We start from the raw sequence: 14,349 nt of genomic DNA on the forward strand, positions 1-14,349 counted from the left end.
ATCAAGAATAGCAAATTGGTGGCAAGGCCTTTTCAATAAGCATGTTTTATGGTTCTCAATCTCAATATCTCAAATGTGTTTGGTTGTTCATGGCTGTGTGTGTGTGTGTGTGTGGTTTGATTGATTGATTGATTGATTGAACATTTTAATGAACAGATTGCAGAATGGGTACAGTACAGTACGGCTCAATACACACAATTGTTAAGGGGATGCAGACCAGAGAAAGACTTTCGTCTTGTTTACATCAGGGTCCCCCATTTTCAATTCATAATGAATTGTAAGTAAGGGTGCAATTACCACTGCGCAATCCATTCTTAGTGGATCCCGCCCTCAGGGTTTGTCTTCCGGTCCAGGGTCAGTTTCACAAGGTGGTTTCTCAGCCAGTCTAGGGTCCAGTACCACGAACACCTCGCTTTCTCGCTTTCTCCTCCTCGTTTCAACTTCCTTTCGTCTTGTTTACATCAGGGTCCCCCAGTGGTTGGTTGTGCATGGCTGTGTGTGTGTGTGTATAATAACCTCTGATGAATGTCAGTGTGACTCTTCATGTGTTACTTGTTTGATCTGATAATACATGTATCTGTATGGTAATCATACTGATCTGACATGTTTCCTCTCTCTCCCCCTCTCTCTCTCTCTCTCTCCCCTCCCCCCTCTCTCTCTCTCTCTCTCCCTCTCTCTCGCTCCTCTCCCCCCTCTCTCTCTCCTCTCTCTCTCCTCTCTCTCTCTCTCTCTCTCTCTCCTCTCTCTCTCTCTCTCTCTCTCTCTCTCTCTCTCTCCTCTCCTCTCTCTCTCTCCCCTCCCTCTCTCTCTCTATCTCTCTCTCTCTCTCCCCTCCCCCCTCTCTCTCTCTCTCTCTTCTCTCTCTCTCTCTCTCTCTCTCTCTCTCTCTCTCTCTCTCTCTCTCTCTCTCTCCTCTCTCCCCTCCAGTCTTCAGCTCTCTGGACATGTCTCGGTCAGTGTCTGTGACGGCAGCAGGTCAGTGCCGCCTGGCTCCTCTGATCCAGGTCATCCTGGACAGCAGCCACCTGTATGACTACACCGTCAAGCTGCTGTTCAAACTGCATTCCTGTGAGTGTTGTCATAATGCATCTGTAACGCGCGCACACACACACACACACACACACACACACACACACACACACACACACACACACACACACACACACACACACACACACTCATGCACACAAGTACCAGTGTCCGGGTGTCTGTACATCAATGGAACGTTTGTGTACAGTAGTTCTCTTTCTTCCAACATGGCTGCCTGTAACCATTGGTAACCACATTCAAAAGAAACATCCTCATTTCTGTGCAGTGGTGGAGTAGGTGGAGGAGCATGGTGTTACTGTTCCACTGAGACTTGTTTACAAGATCCAGTAATACGACACTAAACTATTATAAACTGTTGTTGGTGTATTTTTCATATATCATTATCAACACATAGCAATCGTTGTTTCCTCCAACATGGAGAACAAATGGGCTTTCTAAACATTCTGTGAAAGGTGTCTATTCAAAATGTTCATAGAACCTGTTGTTCATTTGCTAATGATGTTTGTTTAACCACATTTCCTGCCATTGGTTATATACATCAATATAGCTAGTCTGCCACCACTGTAAGCCTATGGAGATGTTTACCTTCTTTGCAGGGCTATAACTTTTTAATTGTATTGCTAAATTGACATTACTATGGGCCATTCAACATCGATTATCTATCGTTCAGGATGTAGGAACGTTATACTTTTTCATTCATACAAAAATACTTTCTAGAATAAAAGTATGTTTTTATCGTTTTCTGCAGTAATTCCTAGAACGTGAGTTATAGGCCTAAACGCATATATAGATTATCGATTGCCGTTTATTCCCTAGACACGCTATATTAAAAAATTCAACTGTATATGATCGTATACGTTATCCTTCATCATGCGCGGAGGAAAGGGGGGGGGGGTCGTTTATAATTCCCCGATCATCAGTAACGGCTTTATGTAGTATGGGTGATATTTTGATCAGATGGTTTGCAGTGAAATTAATAAACAATTGGGCTGAAAATAACGTTATATTCCTCTTACCGTGCGTCAAAGAGACTGGCGGTGAAATATCCCAAGTATAGGACGTCGATCGCCTAGGTCCATTTCCGGTTTGTATGTCGCAATAAACGCCGAAATCATATCGATTATTAAGTTTATAAAGCGACTCATTATGTACATAGTATCTGTCGGGAGCCTTGCGACAATATCTGACGGCCGGATGAATTTAATTGACGCAAATCCCCACTTCCTGTTGTTCCGAGTGTAACTCGCCCGACCATCCACCAGGTGGCGGTATTGAGCCGTCGTTGCCTTCACTTTTAGGGTCCAGCTGCAACAAACAAACAAACAAACAAACCAACAAACACCCAAGCTACACTCTTATGAGTGGTGGTGACCCCTGCTGGTCAAACAGTGAAACAACAGGCTGAATGAAGACTGTGACATGCACAACATATTTCATGTTAGGCTGCTATTATTGCTCCATTGTACAGGGGATATGCCCCCCTCTCTCTCTCTCTCCTCTCTCTCTCTCTCTCTCTCTCTCTCTCTCTCTCTCTCTCTCTCTCTCTCACACTCTCTCTCTCACTCTCACTCCCTCTTTCTCTCTCACTCACAGATTTTTATACTGTGTATACACTAATACTATACACACACAATACCTAAGCTCCCAGCATTGTCCTGTTCTCTTTAGCACTGACAGGTGTGTGTGTGTGTGTGTGTGTGTGTGTGTGTGTGTGTGTGTGTGTGTGTGTGTGTGTGTGTGTGTGTGTGTGTGTGTGTGTGTGTGTGTGTGTGTGTGTGTGTGTGTGTGTGTGTGTGTGTGTGTGTGTGTGTGTGTGTGTGTGTGTGTGTGTGTGTGTGTGTGTTTTTTTTCTCCAGGTCTACCAGCAGACACACTCCAGGGCCACAGAGACCGTTTCCAGGAGCAATTTAAGAAGTGAGTTCACCCAACAGTCACACACGCACACACACACAGCAAGCAAGATAGTCAATCATGGTTTTACAGCAGAACTGACTATGGCTTCAATACTGAGCTGTTATATTGAATTTGTTTTCAATCTTGTCTGTTTCCCTCGGTCTGTCTGTCTGTCTGTTTCTCTCTGTCTCTCGGTCTGTGTCTGTCTCTCTCTCTCTCTCTCTCTCTCTCCTCCCCCAGGTTGAAGAGTCTGTTCTATCGCTCCAGTAACCTGCAGTACTTCAAGAGGCTGATTCAGATCCCACAGCTACCAGAGGTGAGGCCTCCAGTCTCACTGTTCCTCCCCTGATCCCAGACCTGCTTTAGTGGGCTACTGGTTCAGTCTCACTGTTCCTCCCCTGATCCCAGACCTGCTTTAGTGGGCTACTGGTTCTCCCCGCAAAAACGCTGTTGCCGTATGAACAAAAGGCACATCCGAAAAAATATTTTGCCGGTCAGTAGCGTTTTGTACTTGCTGAAGCTTCTCTCTGTATAATAATTTTTTAAGTTTAAATATCAACATTATCTGGCCATTTTCAGTAAATACTATCAAACTTTCCAAAGACCAGAGTTGGGACGGGCACACGTGCACACACACACACACACACAGAAAGGGAGAATGGCTTATATGAACTATCCAGTTCATATATCAACTATCCAGTTCGTTTTTATAGTGTAACGTTTGGTTACTTGAAGGAGAGAGAGAGAGACTGAGACTTGTTATGCGCGACGCTAGTCAGTCTCAGAATTGTCTCGGAGTTGTCTCGGAATTGATTTGGTAGCTTTTTTCTGCGTCTCCGTAGACCGTGCCGCGCCAAAGTCTTAGTGGAGATTGATTTATATGAAAACCGATTTATGTATAATTTAGCTAGCTCGCCAACGTTACTGTGATTAAAGCAAACTTTAATACAAAAAAAAGTTAAAGAAATTAATAATTATACCCTGATCTCTCCTATATACCCTCTGTATATACCCTGATCTCTCCTATATACCCTCTGTATATACCCTGATCTCTCCTATATACCCTCTGTATATACCCTCTGTATATACCCTGATCTCTCCTATATACCCTCTGTATATACCCTGATCTCTCCTATATAACCTCTGTATATACCCTGATCTCTCCTATATACCCTCTGTATATACCCTGATCTCTCCTATATAACCTCTGTATATACCCTGATCTCTCCTATATACCCTCTGTATATACCCTGATCTCTCCTATATAACCTCTGTATATACCCTGATCTCTCCTATATAACCTCTGTATATACCCTGATCTCTCCTATATAACCTCTGTATATACCCTGATCTCTCCTATATACCCTCTGTATATACCCTGATCTCTCCTATATAACCTCTGTATATACCCTGATCTCTCCTATATACCCTCTGTATATACCCTGATCTCTCCTATATAACCTCTGTATATACCCTGATCTCTCCTATATAACCTCTGTGTATACCCTGATCTCTATATACCCTGATCTCTATTCCAGCACCTCATAAAGATGGTGGTGTGCTTTTATTTACCTTTTTTCATTGAAGACACACAGACTCAGGCCACGAAAAGGCCCATATGCATGTACCACAAGTCGTTGTAAGTACCGCTCAGATGTTGCATTAAGGGAAATGTATTTGCGGTGAACCTGCCACTAATAAATCTATCTGTGGTGATGAGAGAGCACTGGCTTCCTGCACAGAGATGGTGTAGTGATTATAAGACCCACTGTCTCTGTTACCACAAGTAACCCTGCTGGCCTGGGATCAAACCCAGCCAGAATCTTCTCTCAGCCTACCTACTGTTTCAATATAGAACCTTCTCTCCAGCCATCCTACTGTTTCAATATAGAACCTTCTCTCAGCCTACCTACTGTTTCAATATAGAACCTTCTCTCCAGCCATCCTACTGTTTCAATATAGAACCTTCTCTCCTGTGTCTCCCCTATGCTCTGTCTCCCTCTCAGCCTTCCTACCGTCTCAATAAGCAGGGTTTCCATGGGGTCTTAAATTTAATAATCAATATTTTGACCACAACGCCCAGCTCTAACAAAGAGAACACTAGTTTCTAACATCAATAATGAAGAGGAAAAAAAGAAAAAAGACAGGGAAATAAATGCTCTCTCTCTCTTCCTGTCAGAACCCTCCCAACTTCCTGCGAGCGTCTGCCCTGTCGGAGCACATCAGCCCCGTGGTGGTGATCCCCGCCGAATCCTCGTCCCCCGAGTCGGAACACGTGGTGGAGACGGAGGACCTGGTGGACACAGACATCCCTGCGCTGCCGGTAACTAGTGTTGTTTGCCGGATTGCTTTTTATCTTGACTGCGCTTCAGTCAGTCGTCGTCCTGGCTGGAGTTGTACTGTCCTCACTTGTATGTGAAGTATTGACTTTATTAGTCCTCAATGGGTTAATCCAGTGGGAACAGACCTTCACACTAGGATTATCGTGTTTACAGCCTTCTCGTTGATTGTTATCACCTTCCGTGAAGTCTCTGCATTGTGTTTGTTTGTTGTTTGTTGAGGCAATTGTTCGGTGGAATTCTGTCCTCCCAAGCGCTTACATGGCTGTAACACTGTCCCCGTTAATGCAACTGGACAAAAATTTAACTGGAGTGTAAGGATAGCACACCTACACACCTATATATATTAGGGATGCCCCGATCACGTTTTTTGCCACCGATACCGATCACGATCGTCGTGAGCCATATCGGCCGATACCGATCCGATACCGATTGTTTTTGATTAAAAAGAAATTAAAAATTATTTTATATAAAAAGTTTTTTATTTTTATTTTTTAATAAAATATATATATTATATAATTAGACTTGTACTTGTATTATCTGCGAGACATCGCCACCACGCAACAAGTCAAAATGCTCGCTATCTGCAAACAGCTCCACTGTCTGTGTGTACTCTAGTAGCCTCCAGCTCCAAAAAGGATTCTCCTGCCCTGCAGCTGGACCCTATTGGTAATGTTACGGTTCTTTGGTCATTTCACATTCAGCAAGCCCTCAGCTCGAATACGCATTAAATCAATGTTATAAGACATTGATATCAAGAGCTATCTGTAGCTACTGCTAGCCGGCTAGATGACGTTAAGACTTTAGTTCAATGGGACATTTCGTTTTGAACAGAGAACTAACGTCAGCTAACGCAAGCTAACGGAGGTATGAACATGGACTACTAGACTTTCTGGATAATTTGTTGATATCAGGAGCTATCAGTAGCTAGCCGGCTAAATACCGTTAGACAATGCCTACTAAACGTGAATAGTTGACTGGGTAATTTTGTTTAAACAGTAACGATAGCTAGGTAGCTAACGTTAGCTCAGGTCGAATGCACTACAGACTCGAGCAGGGGAGCCTCCTCTCAGTCCTCAGTGTTTACAAACTCTACACGGGTGTGGGCGGGCTAGGGAGGAGGAGCAGCGGCAGTTTGCAGGTCGTGTGTGTCTGAGACAGACAGCGAGTGAGATCTTCGCTTGATCGGTTTCCGCGATCGGCGAATATGACTCATTATCGGAATTCACAGATTGCATATTTATACTGAGTATCGGCCGATAACGATCGGTGGCCGATCGATCGGGGCATCCCATATATATATATATATATATATAGTAGGCTTGGGCGGTATAATTTTTTTCATACCGTCATACCTTGCCCATTATGACGGTATGACTTTCATTTTCATCAGCGGGGGGGGGGGGGGCGGAGCTAACAATATACTCGTTATCACCATACATAACGCGTATATTGAAACACGTTGACATTAGGGCCGTTCTTTCAACCTAAAAGTGCACTTTCTTCAACCTCGAACCTAAATTCCTTAGCAACCCGTGTTACCAAGTAAACAAATCACGGAACGATAGCCAGTTAGCCTGCACCAGCCTAATACTACTAACGCTAGCTCCCGGAACGATAGCCAGTTAGCCCGCACCAGTCTAGTACTACTAACGTTAGCTCCCGGAAGGATAGCCAGTTAGCCCGCACCAGCCTAGTACTACTAACGTTAGCTCCCAGAACGATAGCCAGTTAGCCCGCACCAGCCTAGTACTACTAACGTTAGCTCCCGGAAGGATAGCCAGTTAGCCCGCACCAGCCTAGTACTACTAACGTTAGCTCCCGGAACGATAGCCAGTTAGCCTGCACCAGCCTAGTACTACTAACGTTAGCTCCCGGAAGGATAGCCAGTTAGCCCGCACCAGCCTAGTACTACTAACGTTAGCTCCCAGAACGATAGCCAGTTAGCCCGCACCAGCCTAGTACTACTAACGTTAGCTCCCGGAACGATAGCCAGTTAGCCCACTAACGTTAGCTCCCAGAACTATAGCCACGTAACCCTCTGCTGGTGCTTGCTGTGCACTACAATCAATTCCGTGTCAGTGCAATAGCAGTCTGTGACGTCACGGTATTGAGAATCATACCGGCGGGATTTCGAAATATCCTGGTATACCGTAATACCGTCATACCGCCAATGCCTAGTATATAGATATATACACACATACACACACCGAACATTTGCATAAATACAGTAGTAACAAGACAATGCTAAAGGAAAGAACAAGTCGAACACGGTGAGAAAAGAAAACACAAGTATCTGTGTGTATATATATATATATATATATGTGTATCAGCCACCTCTGCATACTAGGAGCACAGTTTAAAGAAATCAACCCAAATAATGAATGAATCTGACTAAAATGATCTGGCTATAAAACACTTATAAGCAATATGACAAGAAATATAAGTCTCAAATAAATGTTATGTTGATTTGTCTTGTATCTCTAGGCTGCAGTGGAGACTAAGTTTGATGTTTGTCTTGTATCTCCAGGCTGCAGTGGAGACTAAGTTTGATGACCTGTTTGGTACCTCAGCCGCCAACGACCCCTTCAACTTTAGCCAGAACGGCATGCGCAAGGATGACAAGTAAGACACGACTAAATCACAGAATATCATTATATAGACCTTTTCTAACTTCACAACATAAACATTGTAAATGGGTCCAAGTTTACTTTCTGTTGCAGTGTTTGCTAATTCAATAGCTGAAATACACCCAAGCTGTTCCCCTAGCAATGGAATTCCACTGGAAAGGTCTATAAAAGATCTCAAACTCTGCCCTCTTTTTTAATGCTCCAATTGCTTGTTGCTTTCCTCTGGCGGATCAAGAAAAGAGGGCGGGGTTTGAGATAGGTCCATTGTACTCCTTTTAAGAGCTCAGTTCTGTACTGAATCATTGGCGGTTTCAGTTTACCTATTTCACTTTGACACCAGGGGACTGAGGTGGGGGTACATTCAAAGCTTGATTCAAATGGCAAGTCAGTGAAAAGTCAGCTGTCAGACTCAAGCTAATTTGAAGAATGGTGTAGAAAAGATTCTTATTGGGGACTGGAACACGGATATGCTACGTAAAGCAGCACCCGTCTTCAAGGCCAAGAACTGGAGAGCATGGACTGGTCAGATGAGCTCAGTGGTACACAGGTTGAAGAAACATGGCTTGGATTCAAAACCAAATTCACAACAATACTTAACAACATGGCACCCCTAAGAACCACCAGGGTTAGAAATCGCGGAAATATTTACAGCTATGAAAACCAGAGACAAAAATGCTCTGAGTTTCGTAAAAGTCAGTCAAAGCTTACCAAAACCTCTAGCAGTGAACTCCAAGCCCACGTGACTGAACTCAAACTGCAAAGAAACAGACTAAGAAATGAAGTAAACTCCATGATCAAAACTGCAAAAAAGAATTTCATCAATGACAAAACTGAGGAAAACAAAAATAAACCATGTGAACTTTGGAAATTACTCAATAATCAACTAGGCTGCAGTAAAAAACTTAAAACCAGATTCTCAAACATAAACATAAAGACGGACAACACGCTCATCACAGACAAGCTGAATGTAGCCAATTACTTAAACATTTTCTTCACAAACATAGCCACAACACTGGTAAACAAACGACCCTCCCACTCAGGGCAGTAAGGGGTAGAACACATAGTAGCATACTACAAAAACCTAGGGGTCCGCAAAGACGACTTCAAACTGGAAATGGTAACAACAGGTGAGGTACTCAAAAAACTGAGCGCCCTCCAACCTAACAAGGCCACTGGCCATGACAACATCCCCTCCAAATTCCTCAGAGACTCAGCAGCCGCCATCACCCCAGTCATCACACACATAATAAACCTCTGCATAAAACAGGGACACGTCCCCAAGGACTTCAAAATTGCGAGAGTGACCCCTCTGCACAAAAAGGGCAGCAAATTAGACCCAGGCAACTACCGCCCTGTTTCTATTCTTACCTCCTTCTCGAAAGTCATGAAAATTTTTTTCTACGAACAGGTCGAAAAGTACCTAGCGGAAAAAATCGAATCTACAAATTCCAATCTGGCTTCAGAACATCCCACTCCACTGACACATGCCTTCTCTATTTGAACGACCACATCAAACAAGAGGTGGACGCAGGCAAATACTGCGGCATGGTCATGCTGGACCTACAAAAGGCCTTCGACACTGTCAATCACTCCATTCTGATTGACAAGCTAAAAGCAATTGGTTTTGATAGTTTATCAGTGAGCTGGATGCAATCCTACCTTGAGGGGAGAGAACAGATGGTGGAGGTAAACGGTACTCTATCCCCCTCCCCCCTCTCTTGGTGTTCCACAAGGAAGCATACTAGGACCGCTACTATTCCTAATTTATGCAAATGACATGTTGTCAGCTTGTGACTGCAACTTGTTCTTGTTCGCGGATGACTCAGCCCTGCTGGTCTCTGACAAGAACAAGTTACAGGTTGAAAAAACCCTCAGCTCAGAACTCGGCAGAATCTGCATATGGCTCGCTGATAACAAACTATCATTACACCTGGGTAAAACAGAGTCCATTCTCTTTGGATCAAATAACAAACTCAGCAAGACCGACGGCTTCTCAGTTACAGTGGGTGACAGTATTGTCACAAGGAAAGATGAAATTACATAACTAGGTTCCATCCTAGAGGCAAATCTTTCCTGACAAAATGGCATCCAAGGTAATAAAAAAAGTCGAACTAGATTCTTGTACCGGATCTCCTCTCTGGTAAATAAGAATACCCTGAAGACTCTGGCAGGAGCACTCATTCAAGGGTACTACGACTATGCTTGCACCTCATGGTACCAAAGCTGTGAGGTTCGCCTCTTCCCTGGACCTTTAATTCCTGTTCCCTGGACCTTTTATTCCCTGTCTCCTCACCTCTCTAGCCCCCACCCTCGCGTTGTCGTTACTGTGAGGTTCGCCTCTTCCCTGGACCTTTAATTCCTGTTCCCTGGACCTTTAATTCCCTGTCTCCTCACCTCTCCAGCCCCCACCCTCGCGTTCGTTTACTCTCGTCTGCTCTTCAGCAGCCCACACCCTTGGACTACCTTATTTATGTGTTTGATTGGTCCGTGCCGAACACACACTTCTAGTCAAGTATCAATTACCATCACGCACCTGATGTGTGTTCTAATTAGCGCCCCAGTGGGCTTTAAATACCTGGATCTCCCCCCCAGTCCTTGTCGGGTCGTTCTCTATCTGTAAGCTCCTACGGGAGATTCCCTATCTGTATCTGTTTCTGTATTCTGGATGCTGTTTCATCTCCGGCGTGAGACGAGGTGCCAGCCTTCGCCACCTGTCGCCGTTTTGCCTGGAGTGGGACACAGTACTGCGCTCTCTAATTCTCTACGGGAGGTATTCCAGTGTTCCACTCCAGACCCCGCGCCAGACGCGCACCACTCCAGACTCCGCGCTGATGCGCTCCTTCAGCAGACGCGCACCACTCCAGACTCCGCGCTGATGCGCTCCTACAGCAGACGCGCACCACTCCAGACTCCGCGCTGATGCGCTCCTACAGCAGACGCACTCCTTCAGCAGACGCGCTCCACTCCAGACGCGCATCGCTCTCTAATTCTCTACGGGAGGATGTGTCTCTCCGAGCCGGCGCGCTCTCCGAACCGGCGCGTTCTCCAAGCAGACGCGCACCACTCCAGACCCCGCGCCAGACGCGCACCACTCCAGACTCCGCGCTGATGCGCTCCTACAGCAGACGCGCACCACTCCAGACTCCGCGCTGATGCGCTCCTACAGCAGACACGCACCACTCCAGACTCCGCGCTGATGCGCTCCTACAGCAGACGCGCACCACTCCAGACTCCGCGCTGATGCGCTCCTACAGCAGACGCGCTCCTTCAGCAGACGCGCTCCACTCCAGACGCGCATCGCTCTCTAATTCTCTACGGGAGGATGTGTCTCTCCGAGCCGGCGCGCTCTCCGAACCGGCGAGTTCTCCAAGCAGACGCGCACCACTCCAGACCCCGCGCCAGACACGCACCACTCCAGACTCCGCGCTGATGCGCTCCTACAGCAGACGCGCACCACTCCAGGCTCCGCGCTGATGCGCTCCTACAGCAGACGCGCTCCTTCAGCAGACGCGCTCCACTCCAGACGCGTATCGCTCTCTAATTCTCTACGGGAGGATGTGTCTCTCCGAGCCGGCGCGCTCTCCCAACCGGCGCGTTCTCCAAGCAGACGCGCACCACTCCAGACTCCGCGCTGATGCGCTCCTACAGCAGACGCGCTCCTTCAGCAGACGCGCTCCACTCCAGACGCGCATCGCTCTCTAATTCTCTACGGGAGGATGTGTCTCTCCGAGCCGACGCGCTCTCCGAACCGGCGCGTTCTCCAAGCAGACGCGCTCCACTCCAGACGCGCATCGCTTTCTAATTCTCTACGGGAGGATGCGTCTCTCCGAGCCGGCGCGCTCTCCTCCAGACGTCTAGCCTGCGCGTTCCTACTCCATCCCTGTAAGCAGCTCTAGCCCTCGCCCTGTCCAAGGCCTTAACCCTGTTTTCTCTGTCCCTGTCTCCAGCCCGCCTCCGCGGGCCTCTGTCCCTGTTCCCCTCTCCAGTGCCCCTGTCCCTCGCCCTGTCCTAGGCCTTAACCCTGTTTTCTCTGTCCCTGTCTCCAGCCCGCCTCCGCGGGCCTCTGTCCCTGTTCCCCTCTCCGTTTTGCCCCTGTTCCTGCCCTGTCCTTGCCCTGGCCCTGTCCTTTAGCCTTAGCCCCTTAGCCTGCTCGCCTCTTAAAGGCACAGTGCCTATTTTCCCTAGTTCTTGTTTTCCAGTATTTTGTGTTCTCCCTTAAAGGGACAGTGCCGCTTTTCTGTTGTATTCAATAAATGCCCAGTTCTTGGCTTACTCTCATACCTGTCTTGTGTTGTGCAATTGGGGTCGGTTACAAACCATAACAAAAGCACCTCAAAGGCGCTAAAAACAAAATTACAAACATCACAAAACAAACTGGTCAGACTACTACTTGACCTCACTCCAAAGTTAAACTTTGTTAACATGTTTTATCTAATAAAATAAAGTTCAGTCTGTACTTCTCACTTCAATAATTTTTATTGCAGAACATGGTATTTTCTCAAGCAGACAGATGTAAACACTGTAATCTCTGTTGCATGTACCTGACAAACTGAACTGTTTGTATTACAGTCATATTCCAAATTAACTGAATGCACATGAGTGCGTGTGTGTGGACTACTGTACTATTACAGGTATTGAAATGAACAATGCAACTTCCTTATACAAAAATAATAATAATAATAATAATAATAATAATAAAATATTTAATATCGATACTTGGCGTCCCTGTATCGATACAGTATCACCACGCAAAGTATCGCGATACTACTACGTATCGATTTTTTCCCCCCACCCCTACTACCTAGGATGGCTTAGAGTAGACGACAGAGTACAGCAACTTGCAATGGGCCTGGTCTACAAGATACACTATACGACTAAGGTACCCATGTACATGTCAAAATACTTCCCAAAGGTCAGTGAATACCACGACCACAACACCAGAGGGAGCTCAACAAATCATGTTAAACCCAGATTCGGCTCAAACAAGAGACTAAACACGTTTCGCAATTATGCCACATCAATGTTGAACGCCGCTCTTAAAGAGCACCTACGGGAGGCTGCAATTCTAAACTGGCCACCGTAAATGTCCAAACCCCCCCACCCCCTCCTAATAGACAGTCTCCTCCCCACCGTATGTATATATTTTCTCCCCACCGTATGTATATTTCTCTCCCACCCACCCACCCCCTCCTAATGTACAGTCTCCTCCCCATAATATGTATATACTCTGTCAGGATCTATGGGTAACAGTACTGTATATTTGCATATCGTATATGTCACAAATGTAACAGTACTATATACCTACCTGTATGACATGCATGTCCCTATGCCATAAATGTCATGATCATATATCATCATAAATGTCACTATGAATTGAACATGGGGGACCCTGATGTAAACAAGACAAACGTCTTTCTCTGTTCTGCAATTGTGTGTATTGAGCCGTACTGTATTGTACCCATTCTGCAATCTGTTAAATAAAGTTTTCATTCATTCATTCATTCATTCATTCATTCATTCATTCATCATTCATTCATCATCGCACGACAATATGTTCAGTGGCTTAAATGCTACTTAAATTATACTACTTCTATGTGTTTTGAAGTTTACTCAAGGTGTCTATATTACCCAGGTTTAGACACTGATGCAGAAGTAAACATCTGCTGAGGCTGACACGGGACCAGTGGTGGTGGAACTGATGCATTAACATTGTCAATGTCCAGACCTTTATTTTCTAAAGACCTTGAATTGGATCCTGTGGTGCTTGGTACTAAATGTTTATATGGTGCTGTAAAAGTGAAATAGGTCCATTGAACACGACAAACTCACAACATCACTGGGACTCTGTTCGGAGGCAGACTGTGACCCAAGCCTTTGGGCTGTAATGAACTCTGTTTTAGGTCTGATAAAGGATGTTTTTGTGCAGTTTATGTCTTGTATTGAATGTTTGGTCTGTCTGTGCCACAGAGACCGTCTCATTGAGCAGCTGACCAGGGAGATCCAGGCTCTCAAGGAGGAGCTGGAGTCTTTCAGACTGGAGGTAAGAAGCAGGAGGAGGGTGAGGAGGAAGATTTAGGAAGCAGTTCCATAATGCTACAGATCATTCTTGTGTCTCCTGGCAGAAGCCAAGAATGAATTCAATGAATTAAATAATTAATATATTGCTGAATGCATGCTGTAAAAAGCTATTTCTACATCTGGTGACCATACCTGCCAGCAGGGTTTCCCAGGTTTCTCCTGTTGTTTAACTCTTTCTCTCGCGGTGCCCCTGTTTGACCATTTCTGCCACTAATCTCCAGTTTTTCCACACAAGTATGTTTGTAATTGAGTATATCAAAGTGACACAACTTAAACATCCCCTTGATGTCACTGCTAATAGCCATGGGGTGTTCCCGGAACCTCAAGACAACTCAATCCTCATTGTTATGGCGAACCAT

The 14,349-nt window shown here is 45.6% G+C and overlaps 1 protein-coding gene across 3 annotated transcripts in view; it reads left to right on the top strand.

Annotated features, from left to right (window-relative positions):
• Positions 1-14,349, top strand: part of hip1 (huntingtin interacting protein 1) — a 220,431-nt gene that overhangs the window by 141,987 nt on the left and 64,095 nt on the right. For all 3 annotated transcript variants that reach the window (XM_084331299.1, XM_084331298.1, XM_084331300.1), the window contains exons 8-13: positions 928-1,068; positions 2,907-2,964; positions 3,184-3,259; positions 5,123-5,266; positions 7,813-7,907; positions 13,880-13,952. In XM_084331299.1, coding sequence (XP_084187425.1) covers positions 928-1,068; positions 2,907-2,964; positions 3,184-3,259; positions 5,123-5,266; positions 7,813-7,907; positions 13,880-13,952 — 587 coding nt within the window. The remainder of the gene's footprint in view (positions 1-927; positions 1,069-2,906; positions 2,965-3,183; positions 3,260-5,122; positions 5,267-7,812; positions 7,908-13,879; positions 13,953-14,349) is intronic.

The sequence above is a fragment of the Notolepis coatsorum genome (assembly GCF_963971535.1).
Source record: "Notolepis coatsorum genome assembly, chromosome: 1".
NCBI classification, from domain to species: Eukaryota; Metazoa; Chordata; class Actinopteri; order Aulopiformes; family Paralepididae; genus Notolepis; species Notolepis coatsorum.